The sequence below is a fragment of the Hemicordylus capensis genome, chromosome 7, assembly GCF_027244095.1.
Source record: "Hemicordylus capensis ecotype Gifberg chromosome 7, rHemCap1.1.pri, whole genome shotgun sequence".
NCBI classification, from domain to species: domain Eukaryota; kingdom Metazoa; phylum Chordata; class Lepidosauria; order Squamata; family Cordylidae; genus Hemicordylus; species Hemicordylus capensis.
Window position 1 is genome coordinate 27,382,574 of NC_069663.1, and position 16,673 is coordinate 27,399,246.

The 16,673-nt window shown below is 54.1% G+C and overlaps 1 protein-coding gene and 1 long non-coding RNA gene across 2 annotated transcripts; one reads left to right on the top strand and one right to left on the bottom strand.

The window, feature by feature from the left end:
- Positions 1 to 11: 11 nt before the first annotated feature.
- AP2S1 (adaptor related protein complex 2 subunit sigma 1) lies at positions 12 to 10,144 on the bottom strand. The gene is made up of 5 exons (XM_053268160.1): positions 9,985 to 10,144; positions 5,376 to 5,525; positions 4,569 to 4,682; positions 3,895 to 3,954; positions 12 to 3,081 (listed from the first exon to the last, which is right to left on the bottom strand). The coding sequence occupies exons 1-5, from the start codon at positions 9,985 to 9,987 to the stop codon at positions 2,980 to 2,982; spliced, it is 429 nt and encodes a 142-aa protein (XP_053124135.1). The 5' UTR covers positions 9,988 to 10,144; the 3' UTR covers positions 12 to 2,979.
- LOC128333092 (uncharacterized) lies at positions 10,123 to 12,736 on the top strand. The gene is made up of 2 exons (XR_008310844.1): positions 10,123 to 10,297; positions 12,449 to 12,736. It is a non-coding gene; the product is annotated as an uncharacterized LOC128333092 (long non-coding RNA).
- The last annotated feature ends 3,937 nt before the right edge of the window (positions 12,737 to 16,673 follow it).

Genomic DNA, 16,673 nt, shown 5'->3' on the forward strand with positions numbered 1-16,673 from the left:
AAGTAAGGAAACACAGCAAGGAAATATTTATTTATTTATTAAAACAAAAAGAAAACCATGGGGTAAGGGCAAGCTATGTTTGTTAAGGCTAGTCATTTTCTAGCATTTGATTTCTGGCTGGCTGGAACTGTGTGTGTTTGACAGAGCAAAACCAATTAGCCTGAGTGGGGGATTAGTTTCAGGTGATGACTCAGCTTGTGGGAGGGGTCACATTCCTCAGGTGAGTCAAATTGCCAGCAGATCTTGGACTTGGTTTAGACCAGAGGAACTTTGCAAACAGGAACTTTTGCGAACAGGAGTTTACAAACAGATATCAAAGGAGTTTAGTGGGGATCTTGGTGGGGAGGCACACAAGTGGCCCTCCTTCATCACAGAGGAGACATGCAGCACCAAGACAAAGTGAGTACTACCCTGCTCATTTAACGTTCGTAGAGGACAAAGCGTACAACTTTTAATTAGCTGACAATTGCACTCAATACATAGCTTCAAGTGAACAAGCCCTATATATTTTAAATAGCCAATCAAACCAGATGAAGGCAGAATGCCAGTAGGGGAGGGAGTGCTTACCAATGTATTGCACAGAGTGTTGCAGGTATGACTATCTGCCTCAGGGGCAGAAGTCCTGCACTCAGTGCAAAGAGCTCCTGGTGTGATGACTCCCATGCGGGCTGTGGAGGAGGATTCCTCAGATGAAGATCCAGAGCAGGGGGAGAAGGCTGAAACTCCGGCTGGCTCAACAGAACCAGAGCTGACAGGCTTGCAGGCCCCTCTGCCTCCTTCCCTCCCATCTCCTGATGAAGCCTCCGAGGACACTGTAGTCGAGGTGCTGCCCCAGATCCCCTACAGTGACGCTTGGCCAGAGTACAGGCTCAGAGGGAGGAACGCCATAGGTTGGAGAGGCTGGCCAGAAGGAACAGGAGACATGATCAATCAAGGTGTATAAAATTATGCATAGAGTGGAGAGAGTGGACAGAGATAGATTTTTCTCCCTCTCTCACAACACTAGAACCAGGTGCCATCTCTTGAACAGAAGGATCAGCTATTTAGGATCGACAAGAGGAAGTACTTCTTCACACAGTGCATAATTAATCGATGGAATTATTTGCCATGGGATATGGTGATGATGGCCTCCAGCTTGGATGGCTTCAAAAGGGACTTATAAATTCATGGAGGAGTCTGGTGGCTGTGGTCCACCTCCAGCCTCAGAGGCAAGATGCCTCTCAATACCAGTTGCAGGGGAGCAATAGCAGGAGAGGGGGCATGCCCTCAGCTCGTGCCTGTGGGCTCCCCAGAGGCATCTGGTGGGCCACCATCTGTGTGAAACAGGATGCTGGACTAGATGGGCTTTTAAAGAGTCTCCAAAATAGGGCTGAGAGAGATTCCTGCCTGCAACCTTGGAGAAGCCGCTGCCAGTCTGTGTAGACATCACTGAGCTAGATGGACCAGCAGTCTGACTCAGTCTGTGGCAGCTTCCTATGTTCCTACCAGTGGTCCCGCCAATTCTTTTCATCTCTGTGCAGAATGAGTTTTTTCCTGGGCGGCAGTATCAAGGCAGTGCGTGCGCACCTGCATTCCGAGTGGGGCCTTCCTGATTCAGCCGGAGCGGGATCTAAAATGAACTGAGCGGACACCCAAGCACTTGTGAGCGTGGGCACGCCTTCGAGGGAACAGTGGTTCCTACCCTCCTTCAGCCTCGACCCTGGCTTCCCACTTCTCCCTGTACAAGCTTCTGGGCCTCGCCACCCAAGCCCTCCATGGCCTTGGCCCGTCTCTCTCTCTCCCTCCCTCCCCCCCCCCCCACTCTGTTATGCAGCCAATACATCTCTGCCCAAGATGTCATCCACTTTCAGCTGTCCACAAGTCTTCTGCTCCCTCCAGTGACTCCCCCGCCCCCTCTCCCTCGCTGCTGCCGCCACCTCCTCCTCTCTCACCCCCCCCCAAACCCTTCCTCAAAACCCACCTTTCCCCAGAAGCCTTTGGCCCAAGCCCCTCAATGCCTGTCTCCGAAGTGCAGGCTCCTCCTTCAGCCAGCCCTGCCTCCGTCCCTCCCCCTGCCAGCGGCATCTTTCCTGCATGGAAAGCACTTTCTGGAAGCCCCTCAGGGCGGGGATCTGCCCTCTTGTACTTGGCAAAGCACGAGGTGCAATGCCGACACCGTATTATTCATCAGCTCCAGGTGCCTCGGGGTGGACTTTGCCAGAACCTCCCTTCTTGGCCAAACTGGGAAGAAAGGGTAGGGACACCACCTGAAATATTCTGCAGGTTCAGGTCTCAGCAGGTTGGATTCCTGGAGCCTCCAAGCAGGGCTGGCCGGGGTGGGGGGAGAGAGCTCTGTCAGAGGCTCAGAGGGCTGCTGCCGGTCAGCATGGACGATACTGAGCTGGGTGGACTAAGGGTCTGACTCGGTATACAGCAGCATCCTGTGCCACCCATGACCTGTGGCAAGCTTCTGAACGTGTTTCACAGCTACTTTATTTCAGCATTTCATTTCACTGGCAGTACAAAGCACTCGCCACCACTCACAACATGGACATGGACACACACACACATGGTCCTGGTCCCTCTTCTACTGCAGACACGGCACAAGACATGCACGTGAAGGGGTGGGAAACTGGGGCCAGAGACAGGGGAGGGGGTGCGCTGGGAAGGCGGGAGGAGGAGGAGGAGGAGGAGGGTGGGGGCTCTCCCCACTTCCAGTCCCCCCTCCTCAGCCCCTTCCAGCAAAGCCACCCAGCCCCAGCCAGGGCAACTCCCAACCTCTTCCACGCTGGGTGAGGCCGGACCGGAGACCTGGGCAGCCAACTTGAGATGCTTCCCCAGTGCCCAGCTGCCAGCTGGGGGTCGAGTGGCCAAATGTGCTCTGAGTCAGTCACTGATTTGGGGGAACTGGGTAAGAGGAGATGAGCCTGGAGGGGTAGCGGCAGAATCTTGCAAGGAGAAACCCGGCGGGATCGACTCCTCTCTTCCTCTCTCTCGGTCTCATTCCAAGGACTGCAACATGAGGAGCTGCTTCAAGACCTTCGTCTGGCTGGTCTCTCGGATCTCCCCGGCTAAGAACATCTCGTCCACCACAGTGTAGACCTGCAAGGAGAGGAAAGTGGTCCTAAGCAACGAGGAGCCAGAGAGGCAGAGTGCCACTGGAGCTAGTGGCCGTCAGCGCACCTTGGGGCAACCAACGCCATGGATCAGAAGAGCTGTCTTGAGCCTGGCCTGAATCTTCGGCCATCCATCTCACTGGGCGGCCCCAAGTTCTCCCATGATGAGAGGAGGAGGAGGAGGAAAACCTTCTCCGGCTGGCTGCATTCCAGCCAAGAGGCTTGTTTCTCTGTCCCCACACCAGCCCGTTTCTTCTCCCCACATCCCCATCGCCTGTACTCCTTCCTGCCAGAATCCTTGCCCCCCTTGGCCCAAGCCATCTTGCCCCCACTAACTCCCCTTCCTCGCCATTTGCAAACGCAAAACTGAATCCCCCTTTGCTATGGGGATGGGGCCGCAGCCCGGCAGTAGCGGATCTGCTTTGCATGCAGAAGGTCCCGGGTCCAATCTGTGGCAGCATCTCCAGGCAGAAAGGCTGGGAAGGATGCCTGCTTGAAACCCTGGAGGGCCCCGCCAGCCAGTGTAGACAACCCTGAGCCCGGTGGGCCAATGGCCTGACTCAGTACAAGGCAGCTTCCTCTGATCCTAACACTGGTGGGGAGAGAGAAGCGTCTCCCTGCCGATTCCAGGGCATCAGCCGCTCTGCACAGTGCCCTCCTGGGCAGCCACCTCGTGGCCGGGCTGGCATCTGAAGCCCTGGCCCTGTGCCCTGGTCATGCCTTCAAGTCAGCCTCTCCCCACCCCAACCTCCTGCTCGCTTAATGGAAGGATCTGGTCTGGGGGGGGAAAGCTGCTCACCTTGTAGAAGTTGAACACCAGATCGAGTTCGCAGACATTGTGGAAATATTCATTCAATACCTGGGGAATGAAACAACAACAACAACAACAAATATTTATATACCACTTTTCAACAAATGTCTCCAAAGCTGTTTACATAGAGAAACAACAAATAAACACATTAAGATGGCTCCCTGTCCCCAAAGGGCTCACAAGCTAAGAAGAAACACCAGCAACAGCCACTGGAGGGGTGCTGTGCAGGGGATGGATAGGGCCAGTTGCTCTCCCCCTGCTCAATAAAGAGCATCACCACGTTAAAAGGGTGCCTCTTTGCTTAGTCAACAGGGGTCAAAGGAAGCTGGTCATGGTATAGGGGCCAACTGCCTCATGTCAACACCGGTGGAGCACCCTCCCTGTGGGCTACAGGCGGCAGCAAGATGGGGGGGGCAGAGGAAGAGGGCGGGCTGTGCGGATGCTGCTGCCTCTGCCTCCATCGCTGCTGACAAAGAGGTGGCGGCAGCAGGGCTGGGGGGCTGGGGCCGCAGCAAAGCGTGGCCGGGGGAAATGGACAGGAGCATGTCCGTCATGCAATCCTCCACTCACAGTCCGAAGCAGAAGAAGTTTAAGGCCGTCTCAACAGTTCAGGCGGCCCGTGCGAGGAGACGCACACGCGGCCTCAGAGAACAGGAACCCACCTCCACAAAGTTGTGAATGGCTTCCAGGTAGGCCAGATTGTTGTCGTTCACGTCCACGCAGATGCAGAAATAGAGCCCCGCGTAACGCCTGTAGATGATCTTAAAGTTGCGGAACTGCAAGGAAAGGAGGAGCCGTCACGGAGCAGAAGAAGGCCACCGTCTCCCTTCGTCGGTTTATGAAAACACGTCCACCCCGCCACGGCGCAAAAGGAGGATCGGAGCACAGCGGGGGATCCTCGCTGGACTCGTTCGCTGAATTGGTTGTGTGCAGTGCAAGGGGGGGGGAGGAGCCCAAAGGAGGAGAGCTGGCCTTGAGGGAGCAAGCAGGAATGGCCCCCTTTGCTAAGCAGGGTCTGCCCTGGTGTGCATCTCGATGGGAGACGGCCTGTGTGAGCATTGCAAGATCTTCCCCTCAGGGAAGAGCGCTTGTATGCAAGAAGTTCCAAGTTCCCTTCCTGGCAGCATCTCCAAGATAGGGCTGAGAGACTCCTGCCTGCATAGGGCTGGGAGAGACTCCTTGGAGAAGCCGCTGCCAGTCTGGGTAGACAACACTGAGCTAGAGGGACCAAGGGTCTGACTCGGTAGGAGGCAGCTTCCGACGTTCCCACCGTTCTTGCTCACCCCTGTGGTGACAAACCACAGACTTGTCATTGTGTCTGATCTGAGCCTCCCCAAGAGGGGCCTGCAGAGCAAATATCAGCAGATAACTCGAGCAAGCCAGCCAAGCCACGCCACAGCCCCTCTCCCCAACCTGCCAGCTGGCCGACAGGAGACAGAAGGGAAGCAGCAAATGCCAGACTGCGTTACCTCGACGAAGTTGGTGTGTTTCGCATCCCGCACCGTGACGACTGCGTGGACCTCCTCAATGAGCTTCTGCTTCTCGTCATCGTCAAACTGCATGTACCATTTGGCCAGGCGTGTTTTGCCGGCTCGGTTCTGGATCAGAATAAAGCGAATCTGCAAGGGCGGAGGGGAGAAGCAGGATGGGTTAGGGATGCCCAAGACTCAAGCAGGATCCCGCCAAACGACCGATAGCGGAGGCACACTTTTAAACCTGAATTTTAACCCCAAGCCCACATCATTCCCATGGCCAGAAGAGGTTACTTCTAGAGCCTGTAAAGAGTACCGATCCTCAAAGCCCACCAAGACTGTCCTGAGCATCCCCCTTGATCAAACAGCAAGCCCAGAGCAGGGACTCATTCAGAGACACAGAGGCCAGCCTCGTCGGAGGGCTGGCAATTCTTCTGAGGCTCTGCCCTGGCAGCAACTGCGCTGGTCATAGCTAATGCAGTGACCGCAGTTACCCAGCTCTCAGCAGAGGCTGCCTGGCATGAGGCCAGGCCAGCAACTCACAAAGAGGGGCAGCAAGCAGCCTCCTCCAGACATGGTGCTTTGGACTCCAAGGAGCTTTTAATGCTTGATTGCTTGCAATAGCTAATGTGCCATAGCATACACTTGGGGGAATTACTGACCTACAGCCAGATCTATGCATGTTTGCTCCAAAGAGAAGTCCTGCCGATTTCAATGGCGTTTGTGCCTGTGTGTGTGTGTGTGTGTGTGTGTGTGTGTGTGTGTGTGTGATTCAGGCTACAGAAACACAAGTCCTTTCAGTGCAATATTTGTCTGCGTCTAATTCCTCCCAGCATGGGGGAAGTTTACTGCTCTGACAAATACAGCTGCTGTCCCTTTTTGGTTCTCTTGCCAGATTCAGCCATTTCCTTCTCTCTACTAGAGTTCCAGTTCCTGTGTTATGTGTGGGCTGTATATGAGGGACGCTACTCAAGTTTTCCAAGAACAATGGAGTAGCTCTGTGCTTAGCTGCTCTTCCTGCTTGGTGTGCTAGTGAGATAGGAAAGTGACCCACCCTGATCAAGAAGGCAGCCCTGCAGAATCAGCAAAGAAAACAAATAGTGTTTTGAGAGCACTTCCAGCACCACACAAATAATTTTATGTTTATACTTATCTATTTATTTCTCTCTCTCTCTCTCTCTCTCTCTCTCTCTCTCTCTCTCTCTCATAGAAGAATAAATCCTGAATGGTCAGGCATAACTATTTTACAAATTACTTATGTGGATGAGCCCCCTGGTTAATCTGGGGACACATCCACGTGATCTCCCAATACACACACTGTGCAGCAGTACTGGGCAACTTAACCTTTTAGGAGAAGCCTGCCACAAGTACAAGAAGATGCCATCATCCTACACACAGCCCTATTCCATGCCTAAAAGCATTCAGGGAGTCTCAGAGTAAGCAGCAGCACAGCATGGCCAAGGCAGGCAGGACAAGTCTGTTCTCTGACCCAGAAGGACTCACAATCTAAAAGGAAACACACCTCAAAGACATGGCCACTGGAGGGATGATGTACTGGGCTGAATAGGGACAGTTGCTCTCCCCCTGCTAAAAAGAAGAGGCCCACCACTTGAAAAGATGCCTCCCTGCCCAGCTAGCAGAGCTGTGTTGCATTAAAAATAAAGTTTGGAAACTGACAAGAGGAAGAGCAGGTCCTTGCTTTTCTGGTGAAAACCAGAAAGCCTTTTCTCGGGCAACGGATAGGCTCTTCTACAGAAAAGACTCATGGGAAGTGACAGTTACACAACAGTTGTCCGACAGTTCCCCTCCCCAGAGAATTTCCTCTCCCCCAAGAATTTACTTGAGAAGAAATGGCACATATCCACAAAACAGACACATTTTCTCTCCCCCCTCCATGGAATTCCAGAGAACAGATGTCTCCAGAAAGCCCAATGCTCAGGCCCCCGAAAGCTCATGCAATTAAAAAAATCTATATATTCAGATTTCCATGAGCATATGTTATTCAAGATTTGAGAAATGTCCATATTTTGCATGCTATTCTAGAATCAAAGGATCAAGATGAGGCTTCATCCAAAACTGCTCTACAAGACAGGCTCATTCCAGAACTTCCTTCTATAGTTCATTCAACTCTACAACAATTTATAAACTTTAATCCAGGGCTGCTCAACTTTGGTCCTCCTGCAAATGTTGGCCTACAATTCCCATGATCCCTGGCTATGGGCCACTGTGGCTGGGGATTATGGGAGTTGTAGTCCAAAAGCAGCTGGGGGGCCAAAGTTGAGCAAGCCTGCTTTAGTCCAACAGTAAGATGTCTGAAAAGAGAACAATTCTAGACAACCAAAGCTAGTGAGCCAAGCTGTAAGAAGCAGTCAACCTCTCCCTCCAATAAATCAACTGCTTCCCAACTCCAAATGCAGATGTTAGATTCTAGCTAGCTAGCTAAAGTTACAATGCTTAGTCAAGTAGTTAGACACAAAACCTCTTGACCAATTAAAAAGGTGCCCCAATTAATTAAGCAACACTTTTAAAAAAGGTTAATTACTTTTAATACAAGTACTCATAAAATCTGCAGCTGCCGGCACTGTTTCAGAAGAGGCATTCTCTCTTCCCTCACACAGGGGAGAACGCCTCTTCTGAAATGGGGCCTACCATGACACATACATACATCACCTCAAAAATGAAGGATGTTGCTTCTATTTTCACAAGTATTGCTTTATTCAGTGGCAAGTTTGTACATACTTAAAATCAAGACTCAAATGAATAGACTAGAATATCAAAATCTTAAATGGGCCCAAAAGGCCAGGAAGAAGTACTTTAAATAAACCAAACCATCACGAGGCAGAAGTGGGGGGAAGCTACTCGAAAATCTTACATGGAAAGGAAACGTTTGCAATGCACACAACCTCAGAACAAAAACTGTAATTATTTGGATGGCAATACTAGTAGATTCGGGAGATTTCAGTAGGTTAAGAACATAAGAACAGCCCTGCTGGATCAGGCCCAAGGAAGCCCCTCTAGTCCAGCATCCTGTTTCTCACAGTAGCCCACCAGATGCCGCTGGAAGCCTACAGGCAGAAGCTGAGCGCATGCCCTCTCTCCTGCTGTGACTCCCCCCTGCAACTGGGACTCGGAGGCATCCTGCCTTTGAGGCTGTGAAAGGGTCAGGGCTCTCAGAGCACCTGGGGCAGAAGGGGTAGAGGAAGGAGGCAGGGCAGCCCCAACCCCCACCTGCATAAAATATCCACGCTGGATATTCCCCATGCAAATTCTAACACTTTCCTCACTATATATTGTCTGAACGACAAACTTCGAAACCCCTCAGTTTGGCAGGTATTGTACCCATCCATGAGATTACCAAATAGTTTTATTAACCAATGCATTTTTTAAAAAATTGAACAATTTCCACAGGAAAAAACAAACAGCAGCAGAATTTTTCCCACTCCACCCCACTGGCTGTAGCAGCTCAGAAGAGACGGGGACTCCTTTGTTCAAATCATATCCCTCCCAGGAACTGTGGGCAAGCCACAATTCCCCTAGCCGCCCCTCGCATCTGCAAGGTGAGGGTCATTTCTTCTCCAGTTGCCGACGGGCAAAGAAAATGGGTCAGTTCTTTGAAAGAGTCAGCAAATAGACACCAAGGGCCTCTAGTGCCTGACCTTGTGCCCGGCACTGTCTAGATTTCTGGCTGTTTTGGTGGAGTCCATGTGCGAACTCATATCCTCAAGGGCTGCAAAACGGGCGACAAAACGGGCGACAGCACCTGGTCCAGTTAAAATGGATTTTTATCCTAGTTGCTGGTCTTGCAGGAGCAAACATGATTTGTCCCCCTAGCTAAGCAGGGTCCACCCTGGTTGCATATGAAAGGGAGACTAGAAATGTGAGCACTGTCAGATATTCCCCTTCTTTGGGGACGGGGCTGCTCTGGGAAGAGCATCTAGGGTCCAAATTCCCTCCTCCCTGGCAGCATCTCCAAGATAGGGCTGAGAGAGAGAGACTCCTGCCTGCAACCTTGGAGAAGCCGCTGCCAGTCTGTGCAGACAATACTGAGCCGGATGGACCAAGGGTCTGACTCGGTAGAAGGCAGCTGCCTGTGTCCCTATGAACCACTTCCTCTCCACTGAAACGATCACCCCAAGACAACCGATTTCGCAATTCATTCGCTTGAAGTACTGCGCCCGGCTTTTCTGTTATGGCTAACAGAGAAACAAAAAAACCGAGCCAGAGTGAAAACACGGGAATAACAGCCATGGCCTGCCTTACAGGGATGTTGTGAGGATGATGGAGATATTACATATAGGGGACGTGCTCCGATGACACAGAAGCACTATGCGATTCATATATATTTATATAGATCAAGTAAATAAATGTGCTAATGTCAATCAATCAATCAATCGAAATCAACAAGGCCCGCTCCACTGACATGTCCCCAATGCAGAACCCCATTGTATCCCCCCCCGCCCCGGGATCTCCCACCAGCTGGGAACCTCTGGGGGTGGGGCTGTCCCAGGCCCCCCATGGGGGACCCCCCCCAGAAAGCGAGGCCTGTGCCAACCCCACCCGCCCCTCCCATTATCGGGGGCGGCTCTGCAGGCTCCCCGCTTCCTACCATGGCGATCCCTTCCCGGGTTCCTCTTTCCAGGCAAAGCGGAGGGGCTGCTGCTTTCCTGCCCCCGCTTCACTGGCACTGCTGCTTCCCACCGGATATCCGGTAGGGCGCTCCCTCGCCCCCTTGGCATCACGGGAGTTGTAGTCTAAGAAGGGAAAGAGGAGCGAAGGGCTGGGGAGAACGCTTGCCCGCGCGAGCGGACGCCCGCCGTCCCGACAGGCCCCGCAGCGGGCCGGCCGGCGTTGCCTTTCGGGAATCGTAGTTTCTCCAGGCAGAAGGGGAGGGCTGGGTGAGGCATGCCAAGCTCGGTGAGGTAACGGTCGCCTGTGACCAGTAGGGGGAGCCCGAGCTACGCGGCGTGGGGCATCGAGCCGGGGCGCTGCCCACGGAGGTGCAGCCGAATGCCTCCTATCGCAGGCGCGGCTGGGGCCTTAATTTAGTCCCGGGCTTTGGCGGGCCTGGTAGGCCCCCTGGGGCAACTCAGCCGCCACGGGAGGGGGCGCCCCTGGGTCAGAGACGCTGGCGGGGGGGCGGGGGCGGGCAAGGATAAGAAGTCGGCTCCTGGTTTGCATATGGCGGCAATTCCCACGCAGGGACGGCTGGTTGCTTTGCAGCCTGTTGCCTGGGCCACGTGCAGTGCTGCCTGGGAATCCCAGCTGGGCTGAGGGCCCCCGCCAGCCAGGGCTCCCTCCACGCCGCCCTCAGCAGCAGCAAGCCCTCCGCGTGCATCTAGTCCATTGCAGCAGCGCCTGTAAAATTAGCCGTGCTAGTCAACCAGGCGGAAGCGCCCCGATGTTTTAAGAAGGCGGCGCTTTTCTGAGTTATAACCCATCTGTTCAATCCAATTATTATTATTATTATAAATAATTGTGATGGCCTGAGACATTGGGCAGATCAAAATATGTGGGTGAGTTTATAAAACAAAGCCCCCTTAACTGGCGCAGCAAGGAAATGACTGGACCAGCAAGCCAGAGGTTGAGAGTTTGAATCTCCGCTGACTGGCAGCAGGGATCTAGGGAGATGCTGAAAGGCATCGTCTCATACTGTGCGGGAGGAGGCCATGGGAAACCCCTCCTGTATTCTACCCAAGACAACCACAGGGCTCTGTGGGCACCAGGAGGAGACACCCACTCGAGGGCACAATTTACCTTTTAAAAACAAAACGGGACTGTCCCCCACCTTAGAGATACTCATGGAGAGGCAGCCCTGAAATGCTGTTGTTGCTGTTGATTAATTAATAACAATCAATAATATTAATTTACACCAAGAGGGCCATAATTTCAGAGGCAGAGCACATACTTTGCATGCAGGTTTGATATCCAGCTCAAAAGGGTTGAAGCAGATGTGGCTGGAGTAGAACTCTCGCCGCCCACTGTGGCTGGGATGACGTCCTCCAACAACATCTGGCACCCCAAGCTTGAGGGCCCCTGGGGTTACCCAGGAGTAGGTGCTGGCGAGACCCTGGCGGGGGTGGGGGCTGCTGCCCAGAGGAGGAGGAGGAGGAGAGAGAATCATGGGCTAGAAGAATCAACCAGGAATCGGGCTGAGCAGAAGGTGGTCGCTTTGCCATGGTTCTATCACGGGGGAAGAGGCCACAGCTCCGTAGCAGAGAGCACACCCATGCCTGGCATGCAGACGGCCCCTGGCATCGCCTGTTAGAAAGGGACTTCTGATAGCAGGGCCAGCAGGAAGGGCCTCCCTGCCTGACGTCCCGGAGGGGGAGAGCAACTGGCCCTGTCCATCCCCAGCACAGCATCCCTCCAGTGGTTGTTGCTGGTCTCTATCTCATGTTTCCTTTCAGATTGTGAGCCCTTTGGGGACAGGGAGCCAATGTATTTATTTGTATCTATGTAAACCAATACACCACTGAGTGACCTTCGAGGCCAAGTGGAAGATAGATCATCCTGGAGAGAATCTATCTATGTGGTTGCTCAGAGTCCGCACCAACTTGACGGCACTTAATCAATCAAACCAGTTCGGGAACTTTTGTTGAAAAGCGATATATAAATAGTAGGAGCACGCTTTGCATGCAGAAGGTCCCAGGTGCACGCCCTGGCAGGGCTGGGAGAGACTCCTGCCTGAAACCTTGGAGAGCTGCTGCCAGTCAGTGTAGACAAGACTGAGCTAGCTCGGGGGTTCCCCAAACGGTGGTGCTCCAGACGTTGCTGAACTCCAACGCCAACAAATAGTATTTGGGGATGATGGGAGTTGGCGTTCAGCAGCATCTAGCGTACACCAGGCTGGGAACCCGAGCTAGGGGTCCGATTCAGTAGAAGGTCGGTTGCTTCCGACGTCCCTGCCCCCAGCAGCCATATCCGAAGTGAAGGAGGAAATCCTGGAGGAAGGAGGGACCACAGAGGCGGTGGCCTTGAGCCCCAGCCTGTCACCCTGAAGCTGGGAAGCCAGGCACGTGGCTCCTACAGCGAGTCAGGCCCTGCTAATTGTTAGCTCTGCTTATTTACAGTGTCCCGGCATGGCGCTGGCATTCAACTCAGAGGTGTCTAGGATCAACGTCTGCTTTCCCATGTCGGCTGACAGCTGCCTCCCACTCCTGCTTAGGCTGCACATTATTCGCAAAGAGGCGGAAAGGAAGGAGCAGATCCTGTCTCCCTTGCCTAACCTACGCGAAACATGATTATTAATCATCGCGAGGAATGTATTCAGGCTTGGAATTGCATCTTGGCAGCCCTTGGCACCAGCCTTGACTTCTCAGGCAGCTGCATCCAGTAAAGGCGTGTGCAACCTCTTCACATTTCTGGTTGCCAGCCTCTGATTTCTAGGATGCTGGGGAAGAGGAGTGGAGGGGCTGCGGGTTCCAGGGCGGTTTGGTTCGCGTCATGTGTGCGCAGGTGATTCCGTGTCCAGATTCGGCACAGCTAGCCTGTCTTCTGCGCCCTTCCAAAAATTACCGCCAGTCTTGGATGTCCCCGAGAAAGGGGAGAGGCCATAGCTCTGTGGTAGAGCACATGCTGGGAGTCCCAGATTGAATCCTAGGCAGCATTTCCAAGCAGGAAAGAACCCTGCAGTCTGCAACCCTGGAGGATGCTGCCAGTCAGTGTAGGCAACCCTGGGTTGGATGGCCTGATGGCCTGACTCAGCATAAGGCAGGGGTTCTCAAGCTTGCACCCCCAGATGGTGTTGGACTACAGTGCCCATCATCCCCACCCACAATGCCCAGTCCCTTCACAGCAGCTTGAGCCACATCAGACAAATCCGCATCATCAAGTCAGAAGGGCCCCTTTGGGAAAGGCCGCTCTGCCCTTCGCAGTTCAGCCCCCACCCCGCCCCTCTCCATCGGCCTGTGTTTGTTTTGTTTCTTTTACAGCGGGCTGGGCAAGGTCCAGGAAGGAGCAGGGTTCAAATCTCGCTGCCCACAAGACCTGTTGACAGAAGCGTTTGCAGTAGCAAAGGTCACCACAAAACAAACCATTGGGGTTGAAAAGTAACAAATATTAGGAGGGCTGTTTCTTTGCTTTGCTCTTACATGTTGCTTGCCTTGTTTTCATTTTTCTTGCTTTGTAAATATCTGCTGCTGAGTGCTCGGAGTGGCTAGTGGGTGAGTTACATACATCTTCTCTTTTTAAATATCCTCCTTTCTTTCATTTGAAGACTAGATGCAGATCAGAGGTCCCCAAGTTTGGTCCCCCCCCAACTTGGATGGTGTTGGACTAGAACTCCCCTCATTCTGCACTGCAGGGTCCAACGGCCTTTGCTTTTGAAGCCCTGTTTCTCTCGTGGTTTGCATGCAGACGGTCCCTGGTTCAGTCACTGGCAGCATCGCCGGGAAGGACTGCGAAAGGCCACACCTGCCCCTCCACAGCAGACAGACTGCGATTTGATGCACGGTGGCTGGAATTCCATTGTGTGTGGCGGAGAGAGAGCCCATAGTTCAGTGGCCAAGCACTTGCTTTGCACACAGAAGGCATCAAGTGCAACCCCTGGCATCTCGGGTCCCAGAGCATGGTCTAAGAGAGCACGATATGGTCACTCTGATGCAGCTAAGCGGGTCTTGGTGTGGTCAGTGCCTGGATGGGAGACCCACATATGCCACCTTTGGGGATGGGGCCGTAGCCGCATAGCTTTGCATGCAGAAGGTCCCCAGTTCGAGCCCTAGCAGCATCTCCAGATAGGGCTGGGAAGGACACCTTCCTGAAACCTTGGAGAAGCTGCTGCCAGTGTGTGTAAACAATAGTGAGCTAGATGGGCCAGGAGTGACTCCTGTGCAATATCACTACACTACACTGAATATTTATATACTGCTTTTCAACAGAAGTTCCCAAAGCGGTTTACACAGACACAAACAAACAAAGATGGCTCTCTGTCCCCAAAGGGCTCACAGTCTAAAAACGAAACATATCCTGTGCAATATCCTGTGAAAATATAACTTCAGTCTCTACGTAAAGTCAGCTTCTCCCCAAATTATGAGAAAACGTATATCCTAGAACAAATGTGCACGAGTCTGCGTTGGGGGTCACATTATGAAGCCTGGGCAAGCATCCTCCGTGGGCAGGCCCCGTACTTCCCTGAGCAAAACGGCCCTGCATTATACAGTCGTGGTACCCGTTATGTACCCGTTACACCATGCTGTGAAGCCACCTCCAGAGTCTTGATACATTTGCGTGCTCATCCTGCTGGGAAAGAGCGGAGGCCCGGCTGCCTCGCCAGAATGCAGAGAGCTGCTGGGTCTGTGGTCATGGGCCAGTGGGCTCTGCCAGCTTCCTAACCCATGTCGGGTTTTAATTGCCCAAGGATCCGAGTACGCTGCAGAGCTAAGATGAAAGGCAACACAGTGATTAGGGGGAAAGGAACAGAGTTATTGCAGCTCTTTTGAATTTCTGAGAGTTACACAATTTGCAAACAATTAGGGTGGGGGGCGGACCAGTTTATTAGGCGGCAATAGGAATTGGCTTTCTATGGGGCTCAAACACTTCTTGAGTCACTAGGTTTGTGCTCCTAAGCCAAATCCCCCAAAACCTGAACCTAGGAAAGAATGCAAGTGATAATAAATAATGTAAGATTTGCACAGATGAAGTTTTCTGTTGGACTGGAACTATCCCAGACCCCTGGTAGCCTAAACTGCTGCAGCTGCTAACTTGGCAAAGAGGCACCTTTTAACATGGTGATTCTCTTTATTTAGCAGGGGGAGAGTAACTGGCCCTCTCCACCCCCAGCACAGTACCTCCAGTGACTGTTGCCAGTGTCTATCTTGTGTTTCTTTTTAGATTGTGAGCCCTTCGGGGACAGGGAGTCATCTTATTTATTTATTATTTCTCTGTGTAAACCACCCTGAGCCATTTTTGGAAGGGTGGCATAGAAATCAAATTAATAAAGTAACAACAACAACTGGTTCTTATACATTTGAAATAGTTTTCTAGCTTGGATTGCAGAACCCTAGAATCAGGGTTGTGGCTGGGGATGATGGGAGTTGTAGTCCAATGCCAGCTGGGGTCCGAGGCTTAGCAACCCTTGCACTAGGTTCTGAGAGCAGCTGTGTGAAAAGCTTTGTTCCCTATAGCAGAGCACCAGAGAAAGCCCAGAACCATTGTCAGCAACTCATTTTTTCTCTGGCTGGTCACACAGAAAGCTGCTTCCTAGAGTCAGACCCTTGGTCCATCCAGCTCAGTCCTGCCTGCTCGGACCAGCAGCGTTTCATCCTGGAATCTTTCCCCGTCCTCCCTGGAGATGCTGCCTGCCCAGGATGGAGCCTGGGACGGTCTGCAGGCCAGGCAGGGGCTCTGCCACTGAGCGATGGTCCTCCCTGCTTGGAGGAGGGCTGGGTCAAGAGCCGCCACTGGTTCCCAGCCCACCCCTGGCCTCCCGCAGGGGCCACCACCGCCTCCTGCAGGTCTCCATCGCCTGCAGGTCAACCACGCGGGGTGTGGGGGGGGGCGCGTCAGGACCAAGGGGAGGCCTCCAGTCGCTCCTCCCCGGGGCAGACGGGGCAGCAGCGCAGCTCCGGACTCGACATTCTGGATGCGGACACGGCAAAGCGCTCCAAGGCCCACCCGGGCGACCCCCCCCCCCCCGCCAGCCTTGCAACCCGCCGTTATCTGCTGCCCAGATGCCCGCCTAGTTGCTGCTGCTGCCGCCGCCGCCGGCGGCGGATCGAGGCGGAGACTGCGCCAGGGCGCGCCCGCCAGGCTGAGCACCGCGCGGCGCCGCGTGTGAGTGAGCCGCAAAAGGCGCCCCTGCGCTGGGCAGGAGACAGAGGGTGTGTGCAGCGCGTCCCGTGGATGGGGGCGCGCGCGCGCGCGCACAAAGGCTGCAGCCCCGGCCGCGGTTCTGTGCAGGCTGGGGCGGGCGGATCTCGCCCTGGCGCCCCCAGGGGTGGCCGCCTGCCGGCAGCCGGGCTCGTCCGCAGGGGGGCCGGCTGGGGCCGTGGGAGGCTTCTGGTGGCCCCACCGCCCCGCGAGCGCTTTCTGCGCCGAGGTCCAAGCGTGCTGCGCGCCCGGAGACAGAGGGCGGCTGCGCGGATCTCTTGTGCATGCTTTGCCGGGGGCGCGCGCGTCCGGTGGCTGCGGGGACGCGCTTTCCAGCACGCCTCGCCTCCCCTCCCACGAGGGCCGAGCATGCGCGGCGGCGGGCAGCCGAGCCTCCTCCTCCTCCCCGCTCTGTGCTTGCGGGCTGCTGCTCAGGCCGCAGCGCCCCCGCCCCCCTCGGACCCTCCCAGCCCGCGCATGCGCCCTCTA

What these genes read in the sequence shown, in the direction of transcription:
- AP2S1 (XM_053268160.1), bottom strand. An exon ending in CCATTCACAACTTTGTGGAG is followed by an intron (nt 3,955 to 4,568) that starts GTGGGTTCCTGT and finishes TTCATTCCCCAG; the next exon opens with GTATTGAATGAATATTTCCA. An exon ending in TGGTGTTCAACTTCTACAAG is followed by an intron (nt 3,082 to 3,894) that starts GTGAGCAGCTTT and finishes CTCTCCTTGCAG; the next exon opens with GTCTACACTGTGGTGGACGA.